This window comes from Glycine soja, chromosome 14 (assembly GCF_004193775.1).
Source record: "Glycine soja cultivar W05 chromosome 14, ASM419377v2, whole genome shotgun sequence".
NCBI classification, from domain to species: Eukaryota; Viridiplantae; Streptophyta; class Magnoliopsida; order Fabales; family Fabaceae; genus Glycine; species Glycine soja.
The window spans coordinates 45362312-45390103 of NC_041015.1; the positions used below are offsets into that span (position 1 = coordinate 45362312).

Genomic DNA, 27792 nt, shown 5'->3' on the forward strand with positions numbered 1-27792 from the left:
AGAACTTAACATTATATTATCACCAGTAAAATCCCGTAAAATATATACAATGCATTCTAAGTATTAACAGAATTAGTATAATACTTTTCTTCAACAGAACTGTAAAAAAAATCTCTACCATGTTAAAGTTCAGAATGAGTTTACATTAGGGTAGTGTTGCCAGACTACTTACGTATTGAGGTCAAGCACCTTCCCAATGGTGCAGTGTTGCTTAAGTCTCACCTACTCTACAAATCAAACATGGAAGATGATAAAGGCATATCTGCTTTGATCAGTCCATTGTAGGTTCCTTGGGATATGCCACTCTCACAAGACCTGAGATTATTTACAGCCTTACAGGGATGAACAAGGTCTATCAATTCTTTCACAGACCCTGAGGAGAACTGGAAAATGGTACATTGTATTCATAAAGATACCTTAAAGGTACCATCATTCATACCTTAAAGGTACACACAGAACTACACTTGTTTTATGTCCAAGAGATGGTCATCAACATGAATCCCACTGTCTCACATAACAGCTCAAATAAGCTAACTGGTGTTGAGTTGCATGACAAACTTAGGGTATCCAACCCATTTTCATTAATCCATTCTCCTTGAGTGTCACAGGAATATTAGAGTAACCACTCATGTGGTAATTAAAGAAGTCAATTCCTAACTCCAAATATGTGTGTTTGGATATGACATTTCAAACGGGTAAACTAATTATCGGGGTATTTAAATTACTGTTTAATGAAATGCTCCATTTGGATACTCAAAGAATTTAGCAAGAGCATAAAATAAAATTGGAGATTATATTAGTACTTAGAATAACTAAAAGGATAATAAATTGTGTCTTAATTAGTTTAATAAAATAGGTGTTGTTACTAGTAAAAGTGGCCTGTCATACATAAGTGGCTTAGATTAAATATAGAATTGAACCCAAGTGACTCTAGTTTAATTAGTTGGGGGTTTCTAGTCTCACCCCCAAATCTCATCCCCCAGCATTGGTAAAATTACCTACCTACCATCTTCCCTCACAATCTTCTCTTACGGCACTCCCACCATCTCTTCTCTCCTTTTTTTACATCACATCGTAGGGGTAGGAGGTTAACATCAACATTGGTATAGAGAATGGAGAGTATAGTATAATAGGGTTTGGTTATTTATATAGACAAATGAAATGAGAATGAAGAGTGATGGTTGGTGGGGGCGAGGGAGTAAGTACAGTCTGTAAAGGACAAGCCCTTCGTCCTCTCCTCTCCCCAATTTCATTCACTACTCTGTCATTTGGGTGTTCCTACTACTACTGCTACAACCTTGATGATGGATACATAGACTTCTCTCTCTCTCTCTCTCTCTAATTGATTATGCTAGAGTGGACAACGAGTAAGAAAATAAGAGCATGTCTGGTAGAGGGAAAGGAGTGGGAGGGTGCAAATAGAATGATGCACCCACTATTCCTAATTTCCATTCTCACATGGGATGGGGTTTCTATCTTCTACCATTGATTTGAATGATCAATCATCTCATTCTCCCTCAACAGATCCTTCCTCTGCATTGCTACCACTTACTTAATAAAGAAAATGACAGTGATATATATTTGGGTACAATAGTTTATTAAACAATAATTAGTTATCAACATTTGTGGTTCAAAATAATAAGGAGTTAAACAGGTTTAAATTCAAGATAAATAACACAAATATTGAGAAAATTTTAGGTCCATTATTTATTCAAGTTTTAGGTTAGTTAGAAGAAGTTGAGCAAAATAAAAATAATAAGGAGTTCAACATAGCCTTATATTATTAGGTTAGTTAGAAGAAGTTGAGCAAAATAAAAATTAGGTAAATAACAATATTAGCTGGGTTAGTTTAATGACTAAATAATTACTTATTAATTTATTATCTTTTCCTAGTATGTAAGTCACTTATATACCTACCTTCTCTAGTCTTTGGCTTGTTTGCCAAATTTTATAAAGTTACACTTTTAATTAGTTTTTATAAAATGTAAATTTTATTAGTTTAGTTATTAAAATAAATCAAGGTTTTTACCTGTTGTGGACCAAGGCTTGTTATGGACCAATTCTTAAGGCCTGACCTAGCCTATTTCAAAGCCCAGGCTGGTCTGATAAGCCAGAAATTAACTCTGTCACCTCATTCTCAGTCTCGCCAACGAACGAATAACAATCCCAAATTTTCCATCAATCTAATTCTATTTTAATTTTTTTTATTTCTAGCCATGATTGTTTCTATTTTTTTGGATTCAGCTGTAGTCTTTTGTGTTGGAAACAGTTTCTTATTCCAATTCAGCTCTAGTTTTGTGTTTGACAGTAAATTAAAAAAAGAAAAGAAATCACAAAGTGCATACAATGGGGGAACACATGAATGCATGATATAAAAAGTCATCAATGACATAAGAAGAAAAAAGGCTTCAGGCTTCATATAACTCTTGTGCTAATCAATGTTATTTGGGTGCTTTTAATTCAGAGGAGTTGTTGTTAAGGATCCATATGCTCCCCATGGAGTTTGACTTTTGATCGAGGACTATCCTTATGCTTCTAATGGGCTAGAGATATGGGATGCTATCAAGTCTAGGGTGGAAGAATATGTCTCATTCTACTACAAGTCAGATGAGGAACTTCAAAAAGACCCCGAGCTCCAAGCTTGGTGGAAAGAACTTGTAGAGGTGGGTCATGGGGATTTGAAGGATAAGCCATGGTGGCAAAAGATGCAAACTCGTGAAGAGTTGGTTGAAGCTTCCGCTACCCTCATATGGATTGCTTCAGCTCTTCATGCTGCTGTTAACTTTGGACAGTATCCATATCGAGGTTTAATCCTGAATAGGCCAACTATTAGCAGGAGATTCATGCCTGAGAAAAGGGTCTCCTGAATAAGATGCGTTGGCTAAGAACCCTGAGAAGGAGTTTTTGAAGACTATTACAAGCAAGAAAGAGACCATCATTGACCTTACAGTTATAGAAATTTTATCAAGGCACACATCTGATGAGTTCTACCTTGGGCAGAGAGATGATGGTGACTACTGGACTTCTGATGCCGGGCCATTAGAGGCCTTTAAGAGGTTTGGAAACAATCTTGAAGAGATTGAAAATAAGCTTATAGAGAAGAACAATGATGAGACATTGAGAAACCGCTATGGGCCGGCTAAAATGCCTTACACTTTGCTCTATCCTTTTAGTGAGGAGGGATTGACTTTCAGAGGAATTCCCAAAAGTATCTCTATCTAAGGGCTCTATGGTTGCTGAAGTACTGTCCCTGGCTTTAAATTAATGTGAAATAGAAGGAATTTGATTCCTTCATCAGTTGTGTATGTTTAAGTTATGTATTTGGAGTGGCTGAATGTACTTGTATTGCCATATATCTTATTTTGGGATAATTGAAGGACCCTAATTAGTAAAACCAACTATATTCAGTGACTGATAAAACAACAACAACCAACCTTTTTCCCACTAGGTGGAGTTCACTACATGAATCAGACAATGCCATAATGTTCCATTGTATCTGTAAATCTTTTTTAATTCTTTTGCTTATAGTTTTTCTTACTCTCCCTCTGCCTCTAGTGACTAGGCTATCCTCCATCTGATCTACTCTCCATATTTAGGCTTATAAGATTATCCGCACACATGCTCAACCCTCTAAGGCAAGAATCTACCATCTTTTTTACAACAGGTGCTACCCTAACTTTTTACCCAATGCATTCATTTGTGTGTGTGTGTGTGTGTGTGTGTCTCTGTGTATCAGTTATCGAGTTTACACCATATAGAGGGCAGCAGTGTGTCAAATAGTGGTGAGGACAAAAGATGCCAGAGGGAGACAGAAAGACAGAGAGAGAGCTGCAGTGTGTCACACGACATTTTAGTCGTCTTTCTAAAAGCTACACTTCACGCGAACATGCTTCTATTTTTTTTAAGAATTGAATTCTATTTGAATGTAAATGTTTGCACTTAAAATACGTATCTCTGCATGCAACAGATAGTTGGACTTCTAAAGGATATTGAACCTACAAACTAGTTAGTCAGCATGATGAGAAAGAGTCAAGCATTTTCTCTGCATTTCTTTAGTATTCATCAATTGACTACAACTCTAATATACACAATTGACCAAAAGACTCAAGCAATTGACCATAGGAAAAAAAGCAGCAAAGTAGGTAGCCTTACAGGAGTTATTGCTATCCTAGCAATTACATCAAAACATTCAAACATTGCAGCAACACTAGCAATCAATGCATTGCAGTACACACACATAAACTAGTATCAAAGATTCAAAAATTGAAGAAATGGGATACCTGAAAATTGCCCAAGAAACTAGAAAAAGCAACGCAAACAATATATGGACCAACTTTCTGCTCAAACCCTGCCCAATCAATTTTCACTAACCCAATCAATCACATCATACCTAACCACTATTTACAACATTGAACAAAAAAGTACAGGACAAATTAGTAAACTATATTATTTTTACACACAGTGACAATGGCAATGACAATGAAAAAGAGTGAACACCCACTGAAACAGAGACAATGGCAGTGACAATGGCAATGAAAAAGAGTAAATTATACTACAAATGAAAAAGAGACCAAGCTTACCTCGAACCCAAACAGTAACAAAGGCAATGAGATCTAACAAAATGGCACGAAACTTGAAGCTTTCCTTGTACCTCAATCAGCAATACTGCAACTGAAGATGTATTATTATTATTATCATCAATAAAACATGAACACCCACTCAAACTTAGCATACACGAAGTTGACCTACGTACCTCGCGGAGAAAGCTTTGAGCACCCACGACTGTTTCAGCAACCTAGTACCTAGTAGAGGAGTGTATGTAGGGTTTTCTTCGAGCCACAGTTCCAAGAGCAGTGTAAGGGGTTATGTGGGTTCGAGCGAGGGGTTTCCGAGAATATTGAAAACAATGTGGGTGTCGAGGGAGCAGTTTCCGACAGATTTCAGGCGGGAGGAGAAAGAGAAGAGTGATTTCAGGCATGAGGAGAAAGAGAAGACTGAGTGCAAGGTTTTCGAGCGTGTGGGTTGTGAAATGTCAATGTTTTAACTTATAAACATAACAACATCGGTTTTTTAAGGATAACCGATGTTAACTTAATATAGTTAACATCGGTTTTCAAAAAATCGATGTTAACATCAAATAGGTTACATCAGTTTTTTAAAAAACCGATATTAAGATCAACTCCTTAACATCGACTTTCTCAAAACCGATGTTAAGTCTATGAAGTTAACATCGGTTTTGCCAAAACCGATGTTACCATATTCATCTTAACATCATGTTAACATCGATTTTTTGAATAACCGATGTTAACATGAAGTAGTTAACATCGGTTTTGCTAAAACCGATGTTAAGTAACTCCATTTAATTACAAAAATGCCACCGCGCTTTCGTTAACATCAGTTTTTGCAATAACCGATGTTAATGGAGCGATGTAGAAAACCTTTTTTTTAGTAGTGAAACAAAGAATTGAAGTTGATTGGCTTCACGGATGCAGATTGGGTTGGTGACGCAAATGATAGGAGATTAACCTCAGGCCATTGTTTATTGTTTGGTTGAACAACAATTACATGGTGTAGCAAAAAACAAGGTACTGTAGCTCTTTCAAGCACGGAAGCAGAATACATGGCAGCCACTCTTGCAGCACAAGAAAGCATTTGGATAAAGAGCTTAGTTGGAGATATGTTACACAAAGTAGACTACACAATGGAGCTTTTTTGTGATAATGAAAATGCCATTAAATTATCATCAAATCCAGTTTTTCATAGGCGCACCAAACATATAGAAGTGCATTACCATTTTGTTAGAGAAAAGGTGTTGAATAAGGAGATTGACTTGAAGAAGATTCATACAAAGGAACAACTGGCTGATATTTTTACAAAGGCTCTGGAGAAACCCTTGTTTGAGAAGTTCAGAGGACAACTTGGAATCATGAAAAAGGAGCATGCATTAAAGGAGGGGTGTGACAAATAATGCATGACACAGAAGAGAAAATTAAGCAGTTGATGTGTTTATGACCAATCTTTAATTTTGTTAGTATCCCTTGATATATGCAATTAAAATAAGTTGCTGATTGCAACATATTAGGAGAATCATTGTCATTTTAAATTTAGCCAAAGTCTAGGAGTTTGTTTCCCTAATTTTAGCATCACTAGTCATGTATAAAACCAGCACACTATCTATGTATTCCTCAGTTTAGTATACAATAAAAACACAGATTGGGTTCTGGTAGCCTTTTTCAAATATTCATTTATTTGTTTTATATACACCAACACTAGTCCAAATGCCCCTCCACATGCATATCCTATTGCTACAGGTTTCCAATCAAACCTGAATTCTTCATTGTGTTGTAAGGTAGCTGAAACTCTCAACTGTTTTTCGTCCTTGTGGCATGATTTTGACAAAGGCATCCACATAGCCCTAGATTGCCCTCATTGGAATCATTTTGAAATGTGTTGAACTGTTTACCTGTTGGTATCATCCCCACCAGCTGGTTTTGTGAAAGATCTAAGACCGAGAGAAAGTTTAAGCCCTTTGAATTGTTTACCTGTTGGAATCATTTTGAAATATGTTGAACTGTTTACCTTTTTGTGAAAGATCTAAGCATGTTTGAGGAGAGATCTAACCACTCAAGATTTTCCAAACCAACTAAGGTTTCCGGAATAAATCCAGTGATTCTGTTGTGGGAAAGGTTAAGCCCTTTGAGTAACTTTAACTTTTCAGTGATTCTGGAATGACTCCTTCAAACCTATTAGTTGAGAAATCAATAATTGAGATAGTAGTTAAGATCCTATCCAGCTCAATTTTGTTACCTTTTATGGTGACCACCGTAGAAACATAGTACACGGAAGAATATCTTGTACTATTCATGTATTGCAAACCATGATTGATATTCAGCATCATTCCCTTAAAGTCACTAATGCATGCTATTGGAAAGTTGCCACTGAAATTATTGTTGATGTCAAAAACCCACAACTTCGGAAATGTTTTCCTGGATTTCAGACAATTTATGGTACCATTGAACGTATTAGAACGTAAAACAAGGACTACTTGCAGCTATTGAAATGACTCAAGCTAACTAGGAAATGTATTTTGGATATTATTTTCCTTTGCAGATCCAAAACTGAAAGGAAAGAAAAGGTTCCAAGGCATGGTGGAAGCTTTCCTTTCAATTTATTGTGAGACAAGTTGAGTATCTCAAGGGAGCTTGCATTGCAAATAGCTGAAGAAATGTCATCTCAAGACAATTTGTTATTTGAGACAGAAAAGAATCAAGTGTTAGATGAGGGAACTGGAACGTCTCCTTCCAACATGTTGAAGCTTAGGTCAATGATCTCCCACGAGAGTGAGGGGTACTCAACTGGTGTAAGAAGGTTATGAGAATTGTCCAAAAAAATGAAGCTTTTGAAGATCGGTTAAACAGAGTATGTTATTTGGTAACTTCCCTTGCAATATTGTATCTCGAAGACTAAGAGTGACCAAAGAGAATGAGAAATTAATTAACAAAGACAAAGAGCTCGGTCCAATGGAAGACATATATCTAGGAAATCAAGAGTGAGCTCCCTTAAATCAGTTACATTTACAATGAGATTTTCCAGGGTTGCTGCTTCAAATATCAGTTCATGTGTTGAAAAGAGCAAGACTGAGAGATCTAGCGAGACTAATTTAAAAACTAAAAAGATTTAGTTTAATATTTTGCTAAAACATTAAAAGCAATGACACCGAAAAAATATAAAGAAGTATATCCTAAAAGCATTTCATAAAAATAAAATGCTAATTCCGACTTATGTTATTACTATATATATCATTAAAATGTTTTCATTTATAAAGTAGAATTTCATATTAGATATTTTGAGAAAAGTACATATGAGTCCAACTTGGGAGCAGACCACCGTGGATCATTAAATTTGATGGTCCATTTTAGATCATGTTTTATTCAGCATCAAATTTATTAGCTAGTATAATATGCAAAGTTGGAAATCGGTAACCAAAAACAGTTTTAATCAGTTTAAAACAATTTAATTTATTGAATTATATTAGTTTTACATCAATTAATTTTACTCAAGTTCCCTTTTGTTTTATTGACCATTTAAATACATTAGATGTATTAGGTGCCTTATGGTGACGTTGGAAAGTAGTTGCCGGCGGAAACAAAACAAATCAAAAACTTTAGTCCCGTATGTATCCATAGCTGCCGCAAGAAAGGGAAAGAGAATATGGAGACTCAAAGGCAAAGCTAGAAGATGGCTTCATGGGTATCAGTGTTTTGGATGTGAAAAGAAATTGTTTTTTTTTTATTTTGCACAACCACTAAAATTGAGTTTTGCGGGAAAAGATATTGACACAAAATCTCATTCTCTCTCTTTCTATCTCAAAGTTTAGACCTCTTTTGAAGTATAAAATTTAGTGTTCCTTTCACCTCTCTCTCTCTTTCTCTCATTCTTTTCATACATTGAAACTTACTCTCTAAGCTTTTTATTCAACACACTCTCTTGGTATTGAAGTTTCTTTTTCCATAGCTTATTCCCTAATGGATGACGTCTCCTTTCACCTCTTCTCCTTCTCCATTCCGCTGTTATTAAACTTCAAGAAACAAAGGACTTTATTGATGGAGAATGTTCAAAGCCTACAAGCTCCACATGGAGCTATGTCATGTGATATCATGACGCAATCTTCTCTATGAAGGGATTCAGTAACCAGAGCCATGAACAAGAGGTTCTAAGAGGATTGGGCTAGAGTTGTTGTTGATGGCCATAGGGTTCTCAAAATCCCCCGGGTAGATATCTGAGTTCATGGGTCAAGGTTAGATCCACTTATCTTTGTACATATTAAATTAAGATTTCATTCTTTTTTGACATTGTATTTAGGGCTCCATAATGCAGGTAGGATACCCTAGATCGAAATGTAGGATTTTTTAGCCCTTGTATTTTAGGACACCTAGACTAGTTTTGGTATTAGGGGTACTTTTGTAATTTCATGTGCATTAAGTGAATATTTAATGTGTGTGTTGGAAAATAAATTTAATTAAATTGACTGAAGTCCAATACAATTAAATTTTAGAGGGAAATGTGAGCATTTGTTTGATACACCACATTGTCACATCATAGTCACACTTTGTACATGTTCTTTATGTTTTACATGCATCATGGCACCTAAGCACACTTAGTGGAGAATCTTTGACTTATCTTGGATTAGTGGGTTGAACCATAGCTAAAATTCACTAATCATAATTAGTGAAATTTTGGCTCCAAAATTTAGCTCCACGAATTCAAGTGAAATTTGAACAGAAATTTTCAAATTTTCCTCCAATTTTGTGTGACACTTATGTTATAAATAAATGTCATGTGTGTATATTTTTTTTAACTTTGATCATTTGAAAATTACACTTCAAAGTTTAGATCACATTTAAGGCGCGTCATTTCTAAGCTTCTTATCCAATGCACTCTCTTGGTGGTGAAACTTCTCATTTCATGATTTATTCCCTAGTAGATGGCGCCTCCTCTCACATCTTCTCCTTCTCTATTTGTCATTTAACTTCAAGAAGCAAAAGACTCCATTAATAAAGAAGATCCAAGGCCTACAAGCTTCTTTAAACTTCTATGGGTGGCGAATCACATTTTGATACTTCCACATAAAACTAACATAAGTCCCACAGGATACATGTAATGTTTTTAGCTTAGGTTGATATCATGACTAAGTGCTATGTATTGGCAATCTTCGAGATTACCAATGAAATTAGAACTAAATATTAAGCATTGATGAGTTACTCAAGAATATTCTAGATACATAAACCAACAAATAAAACAACAATGAGCATAAGTATTATTCCATTAACTACAAACATATCTTTAGATATGCAAAGTTATTTTCATGAAATTCAAAGCAAATATACCTTAAATGACTGCAAACACTAAGTGAAACAAAAACACCTGGATCCCCAAATTCATCATCCAAAAATAGATGAAACCGAAACATGTATTTGTTTTTAAAACAATATAACCACGAGCGTTAGAAAAAATAGATGGAAGATAGAAAAAATAGGTATTTCTTTCACAGATTTCAATCGTAACAACATTCAGTCAAGTCAAAGATTTTTGCACATTCGAAATAAGAGATTAGAGGGTTCTGAAAAGATAACATTTTGATAGAAAATTTTGAATTTTAAGTTGAATAAAAGAAAGATGAATAGAAGAAGCTGAAAAAAAAAACTCAAAATTTCAAAACGTGTCAACCAAAAGAGGATAAAAGTGATTTTTCCACCTCCTAAAAAATGTATAGATAAAAAGTAGATATGCAAACGCTGGAAATTGGTTACGAGTTTTAACAAGTTTAAAATAATTTAAGTAATTGAATTATATTAATTTTACATCAATGTATTTTACACAAGTACCCTTTTATTTTATGCACTATTTAAATACCTTAGAAGCATTATGTGCCTTATGGTGACGTCAAAAAGTGGTCGGCGACGGAAACAAAAAGTGTTTTGGATGTGAAAAGAAACAAATAAACAATTTTTCTGCATAACCATGAACATTGAGTTCGACATAGGCCTTGGGGTTCGACTTAGTTGAGTTCATCAGCGGTGGAGGGGAAGGGGCCCAAGAGGATCGACAGTGGAAGCATGAATATGGACAACTTTTGCCGTAGAGGAGAGGTGTACGGAGATGCAGCATCAGAGGAGATTAATCTCTCACGGACAAACATCCTTTCCATAAAAAATTGTTTTGTTTTTGTTAAGGGTCAAAAGGTCATTCTCACACTAATTAATTAAAATTTATTAATAAAATTTCTAAATTGAAATAATACTGGCACAACCTACTATATCCGATTTATCTGCATGGTCAAAATGTATCATTTAAAATACTATTAGTTCACCAAAGCAATGTCCACAACTTGACGATCGAGATACAATTCAAAAATGAAAAGTTTACTTATCATTGTCATATATGATAATGTATATATATGTGCAGGAAACTACAAGTTCATGTCACATGACCACAATGCTTTATCAATAGTGTATGATTTTTGTCATAATTAGTTCACTATTTATTTCATTTAGGACTCAACCAAATTAATTTGCTGTCTTGCAAGCACATAAATATATTTGGGGCATTTAGTAAGGAATGATTAATTTTGTGAATTAGGTGAATAAAATTTGTTAAGAGAATATCATTGAAAATCTTTAGATATATTTTTTTATAAATAAAAAAATTACATATATTTTTATCGATTATTTTAATAATTTATCATATTATATAATTTAATGAAAAATAATATAATATTTTTATGGTAATAAACAAAAAAAAATCCAAGGAAAGTAAAATTCTTACCTTCTTCTATACAAAAGTTTTCGGAGAATTTGTTTAAAAAATATTCCCAAAAAATATCCTTTTCAAAAATATTATTTTTTAAAATATTATGAGAAAGAAATAAGTTTTCCAACCTATTATTTCTGAAAAACAAAAATTTCTCTCTAATCAACTGTTCTAGTTAGCAACCTTCTAATTGCATGTGTTCTTATTGTATGGGGCTATTGTAGTTCACGATCCTACGTACGCCGTACTTACTGTACGGAACTAATACTTTGTGAGTCATGATAAAAAATTAAGGGCTTCAGCATTTTGTAACAAAATTGGGTAAAAGGAGTCAGTCATGTTTTCTTTTAAGACTTTCATCACAAGTTTAGAGTCAGAGATACTGAAGGAAATTCCAAGTCTACAAGTTCTTGCATGCAATTTAACTGGTACAATAATAAAGATCTAAGGAGATAAATTCCTTCTATTCAACACACAAATGATACAAGATCAAGTAAAAAAATACACAACTTATACGCTTATTACAACACACGAATTGAAAGAGTAAACTTGTCACAGCAAAATTTTCAACATGTTCAACATCACGTGCAACACCAAAGGGACGAAAATAGAATGGAGTAAAAGAATGACCTCAACCGAAATGGCGTTCACTATGTGTGACATCAACTAGACACCTGTATGTTGTTCCATAAATATCAGGTTAGGGATTATCAGATTAAAAATTACGATACAATTTTTCATTAAGTAACACCTGACTTGTAAAATTCAAAGCACATGAAAATTTCACTTACCTGCTATATATTCCGACTGTGGACCGATTCTCTGTTCCTTTAACGACGTTGATTGTATCGTCTTGTATTTGCATTAGATCTGTTGCTCTTCTTTCTCACTCTTTGATTAAGAATGCATTCAACAAAACTGATTGACCATTCTGGTTTCCGATAGAAGAAGACAATATAACCCAATAATATTCCAAATACCACTCCACATGCATATCCTATAGCTACGGGTTTCCAACCAAACCTGAATTCTTCATCATGCTGAAATGTTGCTGATTCTGTTGGCAGTTTTTCATCATTGTGACAAGATTTTGACAAAGGCAACCCACATAGCCCTTGATTGCCTTCATAGGAATCATTCTGGAAAGTATCAAACTGTTTACCTGTTGGTATCATCCCCACCAGCTGGTTTTGTGAAAGATTTAAGACCGAGAGGAAGTGAAGATTGGTCAATGTTTTTGGAATCTCACCCATGAGCATGTTTGAAGAGAGGTCTAACCATTCTAGATTGTCCAAACCACCAAAGTTTTTTGGAATAACACCTGTGATTCTGTTGTGGGAAAGGTTAAGCCCTTTGAGTGACTTTAAGTCTCCAATGATTGCGGGAATCACTCCTCCAAATCTGTTATTTGACAAATCAATAGTTGTGAAAGTAGTTAGGATTCTCTGCAGCTCATAAATGTTTCCTTTCATGGTGACTACCACAGAATCATAGTAACGGGAAGAATAGTTTTCTCCCGTCATATATTGCATACTATTATCAACATTCACCATCATTCCCTTGAAGTCTTCTAAGCAAGCTGTTGGTAAATTGCCACTGAAATTATTGTTGGAGATGTCAAAAACCCGCAACATGGGAAAATCTTTTGTCAATTTCATACAATTGATGGTACCGTTGAACCTATTAGCACGTAAAACAAGGACTTGCAGCTGCTGAAGTGACTCCAGAAAAGTTGGAAATTTATCGTGTATGTTATTTTCTCCAAGGTCCAAAACTCTTAGCTGTTTGCACTTGACAACAGACCGAGGTAATGGTCCCTCCAATTGATTGCCATTAAAATTCATAGTCTCCAATGCTTCTATCTCAAGATATGTTTTGGGTATCATTCCACTAAGGTTGTTTCTTCGAAGATCCAAAACTGAAAGGTAAGGAAAGGTTCCAAGGCATTTAGGAAGCTTACCTGTCAAGTTATTGTGAGACAAGTCAAGCATCTGAAGGGAGCTTGCATTGCAAATAGTTGAAGAAATGTGACCAGTCAATTTGTTATTTGAGACAGAAAAGTATTGAATGCCAGATGGGGGAACTGGAATATCTCCTTGCAACATGTTGAAGCTGAGGTCAATGGATTGTATGGTCGCCCATGAGAGTGAGAGACACTCAATCGATGTTAGAAGGTTATGAGAAAGGTCCAAAAAAGACAAAGTCTCTTTCCCTGTTCTATTAAATCATTTTGGAATCCTACCATGAATTTGATTCCTTGATAGATCTAAAGTTTCTAATTTGCTAAGCTTGTCAAACAAATCGGGAATCTCACCACCAAAATTATTATCTGAAAGATCTAAGTAAGTAAGATGCTGAAGGTTGAAAATAAATGATGGTATGATCTCGTCCCTAAAGTTATTCCCAGAGAGGTCCAGATGATTTACTTGTGTGATGTTCCCAAAACATTTTGCAATGGTTCCAGTGAAACTATTATCAGAAAGATTAATGAAAGTGAGATGTTGAAGATTTGAAAGTGATGATGGAATCTCACCGCTGAAATTGTTCCAACCAAGGTTCAGATGATATACTTGTGTGATATTCCCAAAATATTGCACAATGTGTCCTGTGAAACTATTATAAAAAAGATTAATGAAAGTTAGATGTCGAAGGTTTGAAAGGGATGACGGAATCTCACCGCTGAAATTGTTCCCACCAAGGTCCAAGAATTTTAGCTGCGTGAGGTTAAATAAAAACACAGGAATAGGTCCTTCGAAGTCACATGATTCTAAACCCAAAAAGTTAAGAGACTCCAAATGGTTAATGGTATTGGGAAGTTTTCCTGAAAAGCCAGTGTAAGAGAGATCCAAGTATCTAAGAGGAGTGCTCCGATTGAACTCTGGAAGTTCACCTTCGAGATCCAAATTGACAGACAGATCAAGCTTTTGAAGATTGGGTAAACAGAGTATGTTATTTGCTAACTTCCCTTGCAATCCTGTATCTCCAAGACTAAGAGAGACCAAAGAGGATGAGAAATTCACTAACAAAGATAGAGAGCTCGGTTCAATGGTAGACATGTTTAGGAAATCAAGAGTGAGCTCCCTTATATCAGTTGCATTTACAATGACATTTTCCAGGGTTGCTGCTTCAATTCTCATTCCAAGAAATGAGAGATCAAGAGAGACTAATTTTGAGAGCAGAGAGATTTTAGAAGGAATAACACCACTAAATGCAGAGTGAGATAGATTTAGATGAGTAAGAGCCACATGATCACCAAAGCCGTTAGGCATTGGAGAATTGGAAAAATCATTGAAGGCAAGGTTGAGTTTTTTGAGATGAATGAGTTTGAAGAGAGTGGTGTTGGGATGAAATTCACCTTGAAGGCAACTGCTGCTAAGGTCTATGCCAATTACGTGACCTGACTTGGCGTCACAACTCACCCCTTCCCACAAGCAGCAATTCGTACCATTTTCCCATGATTCTGTCTTTGGATAAGGAGACTCACACCCAAGAGAAGAGTCAGAAGAGCTATTGAGAGTAAATGAGCTCTTGAAGCTAAGCAAGGCGGAGGCGTCATCATGGTTGCAAAATGGCATCAATGAAGACGTTTGTGAAGGAAAATGAGAAAGCAAGAAACTCAGGACAAGAAACAGAAACCACCCCATACTTTTATGAATTGTTTTGCTCAACAGATTCACAGTTCACAACCCTTGTTTAGATACTAACCCAAAAAGTGTAATGATTATGGAATCTAAGCCATGCATGAACGTCATTTTATAGCCAAAACTGCGTGAGAAACACAAGTGAAGTAATGTGTATATTGACTTGCACAATTAAGTTTTTGCGGCTTGTAATCGGGGCCACTGTTTGAATTATAATTGATAAAACACAATTTTCATTGAAACTACAGAGGATAAAAACAAAGTTAAGCGAGAAATAAATTAATTAAAAAACCCAATAATGTTTCAGAATTTGTTGGACATAGCCACGTGATCTGCATAAGACTTGTGTCAGTGCGACAGTGCCTAGTTATAAAATTAATCAGTTAAAGACTTTTTTTAAAAGTTAATTTAATTAAAAGGATCGTGTTTTAGACCATTTAAGAAACAATAATTTCTTTCTAATATTTTTTTTATTCTAATCTCATTCCCTCTTTCTGTATTTGTGGAGGTGGCATCACCATCATAGGAATCTAATATAACGTACGCTTCCTCTTCCTCTTACGTAAGAGTCACAGCAACCCTACATCTCCGAATTTCTTTCCCTTCACACTCGATTGCTTCCACAAGAAACCTGAGCTCCAACTTTGATTTTATATATATGTTCAGATACGCGTTTTGTTTTTGTATGCAATAAATATAACAAGTATGCACGTGAGTGTTTCAGCATATGAACAGGAAGCTATTTATATCAGGCTATCAGCATTCAAGGACAAAACAATTACTATCATACGCTTGACTTACTTAACCATAACCACATATATACAAGTGGTTACTACAACCATAATCATAACCAGTTATAGTTGGCGTAGCCGGTTATCATTTTTAAAAAACCTGGTTATATATTTATATAACTAGTTATATATCCAGTTATATTTAAAATCAGTTATGAAAATATTGATTTTGAAGATTAAAAAAGTAGTTTTTAAAATTGATTTTATGCTATTTTTCTTTCTATTTTAAAGATATTTCATATCGAAAGAAAAAATACAAATAATTTTACTTAAGTTGGAGTTATCATTTTAAGTCATAAATTTTAGTGGAAAACAATTTTATCCATGGATTCTACGTACGTTTGATTTGGCTTGGTGAAAATTATATATGGTAGATAGGCAATTTGACATCAAAAAGAATTGAGAAGTTGAGAACCAAATATATATGCATGTTTTCATGGATATAGAGTATGAATCCAACTCTTCCCTTCAAGCGGTAAAGCAAAAACAAAACAAAAACAAATGTCCACTTTTGTAATAGAGTAAATATTGGCACAACAGATATTCTATTCTTGAAGCTATACATTTTTTTGGATGCTAAACTGAATATAGAATCTGGAAATATGAAACCAGTTAATTTGAGCACCCTTATTCTTACTTTTCTTTCATCTCATTTTTCGCTTTTTTATTACTATCATCTGTTATATTTATTAGTTTTTTTTTCTATCTTCCTCTTTTTTCCTACTCATATAGTTCCTTTTTCACAAATAAAAAATTTTAGATTTCTCAATCTTGTATCATTGGACTGGGATTGACCAGATTTATATATACTATAATATATATAGAACACTCAATTAATGTTTGTACAAAATTGTGTATCTTTTGAAGCCATAAATTGCTGTAGGATACGTATGTGAGGACGTATTTAATGCTGGGGTCTATTGTACACTTCGTTCGGAAACCAGGTTGGTCAATTGGTTTTGTTGAAGGAATTTTTAATCATGAGAACGCAGAGCTACAGATCTAATGCTACGACAGAATCAGGGTTGTTGAACTGTTGAAACTTGAAACAATTAATTGGGACTTTTAATTTACTAAAAGGCATAAAAATTTGGGGTCAATTTTAAATTATTATAAAGATTAAGTTATGACATGTGTTACTACCTTACAATAAAAAAAATCATATAACATCGGTTACAATTTATTAATTACTTTTCTCTTAATTGAAGTTATAAATTTTATGATTTTAGTTTAATTTTTTTTATTTTATTTCGTCGTATTAGTTTTTTTTTTTTAACTTACGATCCTAAAATTTTAAGTTTTTTTTTTTTTACTTTAAAGTCATATTTTTTTTTTATTTTACTGTTTTATGATTATTGTTTTGTTTTCAATTTTCTAAAAAGAAATCATAAATAATTTTATTTAGTTAGTTATTAATTATATATTTTTAAATTTACTTGTTATTAGTTTTATTTAATATGATGTATAAATTCTTTATATGATTTCATTTAGTACATTATATATTTTTAATATTTTTTTATTTAATATATTTTATATATTTAAATTTTATATAATTTCTTAATAATGTTATTGAATTTGATTTTTTTGTCAATAAAATAAAAAACTAACATAATGATATTTAATATTTTTAATATTTGTTTTATTTTGAATACTTATATTTTAAAAAATTAAAATTTTAAAACAAATATTAAAATATTTTGTTAGTAAATTAACTTATGATTTATGAAATAATATTATTTAATTTGTATAAAGGAATTTACTTTAACAACTCAACTAAAAAATGTTATGTTTTATCAAGTGGTGTTTTATAATCTAAACTAATATCTTAAAAAAAATATTCTTTTAAAACAAGTTATAATAAATTCAGAAAATAAAATTATTGTATTTCTTGTTTGATTAGAATATAAAAGAACACATCACAAGATCTTTACAAATTCCCTTTCCCCCAATGTCATAACACCAAACAAGATCTTGAAGTCACACGATATATGGAGTATAAAATCTCTATGAAGGATACATCAACATGTTCAAACAGCAAGGTAAAGACCACAAAAAGTAGTGTGGCCATATACGAAAAAAATTAGAATATTAAATTTTTAATTTTTATGCTAATGTTGTGTTTGATATTTAATTTTAGCAGTGTAATAAGTATTTGTTGTGTCATAAATTCAGAATTTTATATTGTAAAACTAGTTGTTTTGCGTTATAAGATTGGCCGTTGCAAAACTAGTTATTATGAAAGTAGCCATTGAAAACTAGCCGTTGTAAATAAAGTTATATAAATGTCCAATGTTTCATCATCTAACATATTCTCATACAACATACACAATATTTCTCTCTTATTTCTAACACTTTGGTTACCATATAATGGATCCAAACATCGATTTAGATTATGTTTTAGATTAAATGATAGATGGGGAATTGGAAGACAACACCAATGAAAAAATCATTAGGTTGATACTTGAGAGTCAATGACAACTGCATGGCAACACCACCGGATGTAGCCAAATTAAGAAGAGTGGTGCATCGTAATCGTGAAGAAGGTCATGATCGATTGTTCAATGACTATTTTTTAGAAAATCATGTGTACACAGACATTCAGTTCCGAAGAAGGTTTCGTATGTGAAGACATTTATTTCTCCGAATTGTAGACACGCTCAACAACCATGATGAATACTTTCAAATGAGGGTCGATGCACTACGTTCAAAAGGCTTATCTCCATTGCAGAAGTGCACAACTGCTATTCGTATATTGGCTTATGGACCACCTATTGACAATATGGATGAATACGTTCGAATTGGTGAAACAACTACAGTGGAATGCTTGGAGCGATTTGTATCAGGCATGTGAATCATATTTGGGAATAAATACTTGAGGAGACCAAATAACGAAGACACCAAAAAACTACTACAAATGGGAGTAGCACGTGGATTTCCAAATATGTTAGGTTCCATTGATTGTATGCATTGGGAATGGAAAAATTGTCTAGTTGCTTGGAAAGATCAATTTTGTTGAGGTGATTATCGCAACTCAACAATCATTCTTGAAGCCGTGACATCACAAGACTTATGGATTTGATATGCATTTTTTTGGAACCGTCGATTCAAATAATGATATTACCATGTTAAATGGATCTAACGTATTTGATAAAGTTTTGTTAGAACGTGCGCTTGCAGTGCAATTCATAGTGAATAGAACCCAATATAATATGGGATACTATTTAGCGAATGTTATTTATCCAAACTTTGCCACATTTGTGAAGACAATCTCAATGCCACAAGGAGAAAAACGAAAATTATTTGCACAACGACAAGAATCGGCAAGAAATGATGTAGAATGAGCGTTTGGAGTGCTCCAATCTTGATTCACAATTATACATGGTCTGACACATTTTTGGGATGCTGGTAAAATGAAGAATACATTATTGTATAACATGATTGTTGAGGACAAACATGACATGTATCAAAATAATATTGATTATGATAGTGTAGGTAATAGCACTTCAACATTCGAAGTATCTTTAGGTGTTCACCCTACTATCAGATCAACATACATCCAAAGGAGAGCACAACTTCATGACAAACAACAACACCGTCAACTTCATGCAAATTTAGTTGAGCATATTTGGGAATGTTTCGGAAATGAAAATAACAATTAATTTTATGTAATATTTTTTTATTTTTCATCATTATGCTTTTTAATGTCATTGTATTTATTTATCTATTATTATGTAAAAATGTTTTTTATTGTTACACATTTCCTTTCAATGTTATGTAATTTTTTTATTTTTAATTTATATTTAATATTTTCTTCATTTATTCATATTTATTATTTGTAGATGTTGGTTCTTTGTAAAAGTTCTGCAACTCTTAAACCTGCACAAGATCAAAAAGAAAAAAAAATAGAAAACACAACAAACAAATACAGCAGAGCAAGAACCCAAAGATTTACGTGGTTCGACAATGTGCCTACATCCACGGGAAAGTGCAACTCCTCATCATCACATTGATCATGAAATTACAAGTTCAATACAAGCTGTAGCTAGCTTTGATCTCTCTTCGTTTCTCTTTTGACAAAATCTCTCTCAATCACCTAGCTCTCTTTCTCTATTGAACTCTCTATTTTTCGGCATTTTTGATTTTTCAGCTTCTCTGTTTTTCAGCCACTCTCAAAACCCACCACTGCATTACATGATCAAGAATATATATGTACACTCTAGCTATGCTTTGGTGCCAAAACCAATTCAATTATATTAACTGAAAATAGTTATGACAGCACTACTTTAAAGTCTTCTCACTTGTGTCATTTGTGATTTTGAGTCACACACCACAATAGACATAAAAACTGAAAAAAGAAATTAATTATTCTTATAATAAATAATTTAAATGTTTGGATTTCTTACAGTTTCTTGTATTGGAGTAAGATTTTGTATAAGTTTCTTATGAGTGGTAAGACATTGTAGGGACGGGACCACAAAGAGTGTTGTGAGGACCACAAAAAATTATTAAAAAAACTATATAAGAAACTTGCACTGGAGATGTCCCAAGTAACTGTTGGTGGGTGTTACGGCCAAGTCTTCTGCAAGTTAGATACAACACAATGTAATAAGACCTTAAGTATCTATTCTAGACGGCGAAGAGTAGGTAGTTGGTGGATATCAGTTAGTTTGCTAGAAGAAATAAAAACAAAAAAGATATTGAGTTGTAATTGGGAAGTTAGACATTTGTTGAGTGGAACCGTGGCCCAAGATACTTAAACCAAATGACTTGTGGTAAGGTATGGTTTCTATTTTTCACCTTTTCGACAACTAGAAAATATGACATACTTAAATATTTGTGAGTGAACTGCTTTAATGGTTGATATTTTATTTTTATTTAATTTTTTACTGCTTTTAGGGATTAAGTGATGATTTTTTTTATTTAATTAGGGACAAATTTAGAGAAGTGGAAGAACACGAGTAAGGTTATGAAACTATATTCCCTAAAATAGATTAGAAAAAAAAAGATTCCATATGCAAAAGACATGAGATAACACGAGTGTAATTAGGAATTCAGAAGTGCAGGCTCTTAAAGCTTGGACAAACCAGTGCCTAGGTGGACTAGTTAGAATCAAAGTAAGAGATGTTGGGTGTAAAAATTTATGACATTCAGAAATGTACTTTAGAAAGTAGAGTGACTAAAACAGAAAATCAAGGAAGTGAATTCTTATTTACTCTATTTATTATCGACATGCTTGTATTCATGGTTAATTTTAATACATTAGTTAGGAAGTTGGTTACCCTGATTAGCTTTATAAGCTCGATTGTATCCTTGTAAAATGATCTTTCTCATTTTAATACAATTTTATTTTTAAGTTCTGTAATTTTTCTCTAATTATTTCATCTCTCTTGAGCTCAATCATGTTTACTAATTACTAACAATATAAAACGGACAGAGCAGTGTTGATCAATCTGATTATATGACACATCATAACATGTAGAAAATTAGAAACAAAAGTATTTGGTTGATGTGTTTTTCATGAAACCCACATATTTGTTCCACTATTTTTATAGAGCTACATCTTTTCATTTAATTCATTGCTTGTTTTAGACTTTTTCAATTGCAAGGGCCATATATATATGATCTTAAAATAACATAAAATTTATACAAGAAAATTTGACAAATCAGCAACAACATAGTATATCATTGAAAAAAGAGAGAATTAGCACTTACAAAATTTGCAAAGGTAATAGGTTTACAAGATACTAAGGAAATGTGTCATTGATATTGCAACTCCTTAATATCCTATTATGTCATGACCCACCCTTGAACCATGATCGGCGCACACACTATAATTTCCTTAGTCTAGCTAACCTAAGAATCCTCACTAAAAATCACAACTAAAACATCATCCAAAAGAGGTTACAAAAAATTCAACAAAATTTCCTCTAAAAATAGGTCAAACCCCATATTGAATAACATGTAAAAAAACATATCATACATCTAAACAAATCTATACAAATATATCTTCCGATCCAATAATTAGATATCAAAACCACAAATCACAACATAGACTCTTGACATATTGTCCAAAATATCAACTAATAGTGATGTTGGTCATAATTACTAATCATCAAAGTGTCTCAAATCAGCATAATTACATCATTACCATATCGATAAGAGAAGATCATTTAAATTTCAAAATAAAGAAATTATCTTTATATATATTACTACTCTTATCCCTATAGTTACATTATACTAGAGTCACAAAAAAATACTCTCCATTAAACGAACTGGATGCCTACCAAAAGATAATCAAATTCCTGGATAAGTTGACAAATCCTAGGAAGTCAGTTACTCCCTTATTTGTGAATATGAGAAAATAAAATAAAATAAGGGCATGAGTCACCAAGACTTGATGAAAGCATAAAATACATAGTGAATAGGAAGAAAAACACAACATAGCACGAGTTTTTACATTAAAAAAAAATTAAATGACATTAAATAAAATAAGGGAATTTGGAGAGGGGGAGGAGGAGGGTCACATGTTTTATAAAACTAAGTGGTGGAGGGTTTTATTATTATTTCATATACATTAAAAGATTAAAAAAAAGGTATGTTTCATGTTATAAAATCAAATATGTGAATTCTCATCAATATCTCATCATTTAGATTTTGTACTCCTCAAATCACTACCTATAGTGAGGCACTGATTCCCAATGAGAAAAACTAGAATAAAAATACCAAGAATTAAAGCAATTCACTCACAAATATTTTAGGTATTTCATATTCTGTAAGCATGGAAAAGTTGAATGAGGTTTATTTATTTATTCACTCAAGCATTTCAGGTATGTCACAATTAAAGCAATTTATATGATTAGTATTTAAAAGTTAGAACATACAAGTTTTTCAAAATAGAATAGTCAGGAAATCGACATATTTAATTATATAAAACAATGTGTATTTAAAAAAAGAATAAAAAATGAATTCTAAGTCTCTTGCTCTATTATTCCTACAATAAAAATGTGTATTTTATTTGTGTAAATGTTAGCATGTGTGTTATCTATTTACACCGTATCTAATCTAATTGATAAGTATAGTATAAAATTCAAATTCCATAATCCTCATAAATTTCCTTCTGCTGTTGTACAATTTCTCACATAACCATACAAAGACCACAACATCATTTGACAATAATCATTTATGAGAGAAAATATCAGCAGCATGTGAATGACTAATTAAGATAAATAGTGTAAAAACGATAATGTTCAATTATAAAAGGCATATGATTAGGACCCCAAATATCATAATGTAGAATAAGAAAGGAAGAAAACTCTATTTATTGATACTAGCAAGAAAACATATCTTAACAAAACAGAGATAAGAGACTATGCAATAGAACACGATGAAACAAAATATAGTTTCCGGAACACTACCAGATCTGCAAGAGAGAGAGAGTTGGGAGAACACTTCCAGATCCGCAAGAAAAAAATATTGCATCAACGATTCCAGATCTTCAAGAAAGAGAATATGAGCGTTTTGGGTAGAAAACTATGTTAGAGTTTGTAAATCACATTGAGAATAGAAAAGGACACTAAGAAAAATCCTAAACCAAAAATGAGAGCTGGAGTTTGGGAATCCACCATGTTTTGGCACTATGATGAACTTCAAACCCTAAATGAGAGCTGGATTTTGGGCGCTGGTGTTTTTCCGTAGATAGGTCTACACTATTGAACACTTCCAGATCGCAAGAATAAATGTTGCATCAATGATTCCAGATCTTCAAGAAAGAAAATATGAGCGTTTTGGGCACAAAACTATATTAGAGTTTGTAAATCACATTGAGAATAGAAAAGAACACTGAGAAGAACCCTAAACAAAAAATGAGAGCTAGAGTTCGGGAATCCACCATGTTTTGGCACCATGATGAACTTCGAACCCTAAATGAGAGCTGGATTTTGGGCGTTGGTGTTTTTCCGTAGATAGGTCTACATATTGAGTTGCAATTTTTTTAAAAAATAATAATATATTGTAAAGCCTGTTGAAATAGAATTAAAAAATTATACTGGTGAATGTTAAAGTTATTACTTTATTACTATTAAGTGATATGTGTAATATAAGTTGGTGGTCATTAGCTTTTTTGTAAAAAAGAATTATAATATTTCTGGCAGTTTATTAAGACTGCCACAAAAAAAATGTTTTTTTTGTGGTGAATGTCCCGGTTTTTATTCATGACAAAAGCTTCTATCTCAGCTTTTATTGCATCTATCCTGGTAACTAGTAGGCTCAACCTCATATGACAAGGACATAAGGTAATGGTGACAGAAAGATGAGATGCGAGAATATATGAGAACATTGTGTAAAGGATATAAGCACCTTGGGGATGATTGTGCAATGAAATTGCAATGATAGTTAGCAAGGTTAATGGGTGGTTTATGTGGTTTGGTTGATTGATAAAGAGGTTGAGGTTGGACAAGAGACAATAGTGTTGAGTTGTTTGGTGGAGATGGAGAAGGTGGGATATTGAGGTCTGGTTGATCAACATTGTATTAGGAAGGAAAGGAAGAATATGGCTCATTTTTGGTTCAATTTGAGATGTGTTATGTGGAGTGGGTTGAGTGGACAATGAGCCAAGGTTAGGGAGACAAATCGTGGTAGGGAAAGGTGTTGGGCTAATAAGAAATTGGTTGTCATGACAGGAAGTAGTCTTGATAAAAGGAAAAATCATTTCATGAAATATGATATTTCTAGAAATAAATATTTGGTTCAATTGGTTGTCATGAGAGGAAGTAGTCTTGATAAAAAAAGAAAATCGTTTCATGAAATATGACATTTCTTGAAAAAAATATTTCCTTTGTGCCTAAGTCTAAAATAAAAAAACCTTTAGTCCCATTTTGAAATCCCATAATTGTTCCAAATTGTGAATGAGGATCAAATTTGTGAGGATGGGTCGTGTGAGTTTATGCATAGGCTAAACAACCAAAGACCTTTAGATTTAGAAGATCAGGGGTTGTTTGTGTAGAAGTTCAAAAGGAGTTTTGTTCCATTTGATGGGAGATGGGACACAGTTTATTATGTGAACAATATGCTTAACAACACAGGGCCAAAAATGATTCAGAATGTGACTGAAATATGAGTGCTCTTGCCACATTAATAATGTGTTGCTGTTTTCTCTTCATTCTCCCATTTTGTTGGCGCGAGGCAACACAACTAGTTCATGCAAAATGCCTTTAGAAGCATAAAAATCATTTAAGAAAAACTCAGGTCTGTTACAAACTCAACACTTAAACAAAAAAATTGCACAAAACACAATCTAAAATTGTTTTTTCAACTGTTTATTTTATTTTATTTTTCAGTAAAATAAAATCACAACAATAGTGAATTATAATTTTTTTTACCAAAAAGAATCATAGAACTATGAAACAAACCTTCAGAGCTTCACTAAGAGGAACCAAACCTCCATTTGCAAGCTCAATGCAACAACTTGGAAAAAACAGTCCAAAAAATAAAATTCAAAAACCACAAAGTCAGAACTCCAATCTCATTTCAAAAATAGAGAAAGCAACCAGAAAAAATAGAGCAGAAAAAAAAATCAAAATCGAAGAAAAAAAAATCATAAACAAGGTTCTAACATTTATTAGCTTCTCGGCATTCCTCGTCGCCATTTTCAGCTTCAATAGAGGCTAAAGGTCATCTGGATGTTTCAGAAGAGGATAGGCTCTTTCTGGTAGCTTCTAGAAGTTGGTGGAGGTGCTCCATGCCCGCCATCCTCTCGTTTGAGTCCTTCTCACGTGATAGTTCCATTGCTTCCTCCATTTCTTTCTTCGATCAAATCTAAAGAAGAGTGACCCATCTTCTTCAGATCGTTGGCTCGTTGCAAATAACAAAATCTAAAAGAAACAAGAACAAGAACAAGGACAAGAACAAAAACAAGGACACAAACAAGAACACAAATAACAGAACAAGAAAAAAATACGAATCTGAGACAAATTACAAAGAAAAAAGAATTGGATAGGATAAAACCTGTATCAAGAGCCGAAGTTGTGATACTAGATGATGTGATCCTGACTAGAAGCGGATCGCTTGATATAGGCTACAAAGTTTTGGATAACACCACTTTCGGAGAGGGAAGATAAGTCAGGATAGACGCCACAAGGATTACCTTGATAAGTCCGAAATTGGTTCAGCGAGGAACCCAGAGAGAAGTTCTCACAAAATTTTTATCAAATGCCTAAAGTGCTTCTATTGAAAATGAAATCCATACATATAGTGTATCTGAATGAAAAGATAGAAATAGACATGGGCCTACAAAACTGTTTTGGCCAAAATTGCAACAAGAAAAATTATAAATAAAAAAGACCATATTTGGCATGGGCCTTCAGCAACAATTAATATTCTTGGTAGTGCCTCTGTCTTTAAGCCTTCATCTTTCTCCACTTAGGCCTTGTTGAGTATGTCTGCTACCATTTGTTGGGAGGTATCCCCTGACTGTTTGGTCATACTCCTGGTCATATGTCCTTGTATTTGGGCAGTTTTAGGATTCTCATCATTTCCTTCTTCTTGGAAAGCATTTTTCCTTAAATGTTCAAAATCATCACTTGCCACAAATGGAGTCAAGTTAATAACATTAAATGAAGAAATTACTCCATACTCACCTGGAATATTGATCTTGTAAGTATTGTCATTGATCCTCTCTAGTACATAGAAAGGTCCGTCTCTTCTAGGTTGAAGTTTGGACTTCCTTTGTTTAAGGAACCTCTCTTTCCTCATGTGTACCCAAACCCAATCACCTGGTTCAAGTACCACTTCCTTCCTATTCTTGTTAGCTTGCTTGGCATATCTTTCATTCTTCTTTGCAATTTGAGCCTTCACCTACTCATGCAATCTTGTCACATACTCAACTTTAGCCAGTGCATCCTTATGCTTAAAATCAGAAGTGTTAGGCAATGGTAGCAAATCAAAAGTAGTGAAGGAGTTAAAACCATACACTACTTCGAATGGAGAGTGTTTTGTAGTGCTATGTACAACCCTATTGTATGCAAATTCAACATGAGACAGACATTCTTCCCAACTCTTTATATTCTTTTTAATTACAGCTCTAAGAAGAGAAGACAAAGTTTGGTTTACTACCTCAGTTTGGACATTAGTTTGAGGATGACATGTGGTGGAAAAGAAAAGCTTCGTTCCAACCTTACCTCATAGTGTTCTCCAAAGTGACTAAGGAACTTGGTGTCTCGGTCTAAAATGATGCTTCTTGGTAGTCCGTGGAGACACACCACTTTCTTGAAAACTAAATCAAGAACATCAATCTCTTGGGATTTGCTTTTGTAAGTTGGCCTGTTAGGCAATAAAGCTCCTCGAAGGAGGTCAATTTGATGTTCTAAGCCTCTTGAAGGTGGCAGTCCATGAGGAATCTCCTTGGGAAAGATATCTTTAAATTCCTGCAATAGGGGTTCAACACTAGGAGAAACATAAATAGTTAACTCATTAGAATTATCAATAGAAATTTTACTGTCTTTGCTTTGCAGTAGATAGAGTGGCTAACGAGCATGTAACACAATCCTCACTTCACTTGCCTTTGCTAAACAATTAAATTTTATCTCATGTGTATCACTCTTCTTTTTCCTATTCCTCTTTGGTGCCTCACTCTTTTCTTTCTCTTGTTCTCTCTTTTTTCCCATTCTGATTTGGTCATCACACATTTCTCTAGGGGACAAAGGTTTAAGAATAATTTTCTGGTCATGGTGCTGGAAAGAAATCTTGTTGGTGAAGCCATCATGCACTGCTTTGGTGTCATATTGCCATAGTCTTCCCAGCAGTATATGAGTTGCCTCCATTGGAATCACATCACACAACACTCTATCATTGTATCTTCCAAGGTGAAACACCTCAATCTGCTGAGCCACTTTTACCTCTTCACCTTCACTAAGCCACTGAAGTCTGTATCGCCTAGGATGGGGCTTAGTATCCAAATTCAATTTGGACACTAACCTAGAACTTGCAACATTGGTACAACTTCCTCTATCAACAATTAAAGAGCAAAGCTTACCATTAATTATACATCTGGTGTG

General features: G+C 33.6%; 1 protein-coding gene and 3 pseudogenes across 2 annotated transcripts; 2 read left to right on the forward strand and 2 right to left on the reverse strand.

Moving 5' to 3' along the window:
• The first annotated feature begins 2508 nt into the window (after positions 1-2508).
• Positions 2509-3237, forward strand: LOC114385479 (linoleate 9S-lipoxygenase-4-like). The gene is given in 2 exon segments (XM_028345585.1): positions 2509-2852; positions 2854-3237. Coding segments are annotated over 2 exon segments (516 nt in total). The 5' UTR covers positions 2509-2705; the 3' UTR covers positions 3223-3237.
• Positions 3238-6174: 2937 nt separating this feature from the next.
• LOC114384119 lies at positions 6175-8789 on the reverse strand (annotated as a pseudogene).
• Positions 8790-11676: 2887 nt separating this feature from the next.
• LOC114384410 lies at positions 11677-15092 on the reverse strand (annotated as a pseudogene). Its single transcript, XR_003660675.1, has 2 exons — positions 12102-15092; positions 11677-11984 (listed from the first exon to the last, which is right to left on the reverse strand). The product of XR_003660675.1 is annotated as a receptor-like protein 7 (transcript).
• Positions 15093-18224: 3132 nt separating this feature from the next.
• Positions 18225-18821, forward strand: LOC114384120 (annotated as a pseudogene).
• Positions 18822-27792: the final 8971 nt, after the last annotated feature.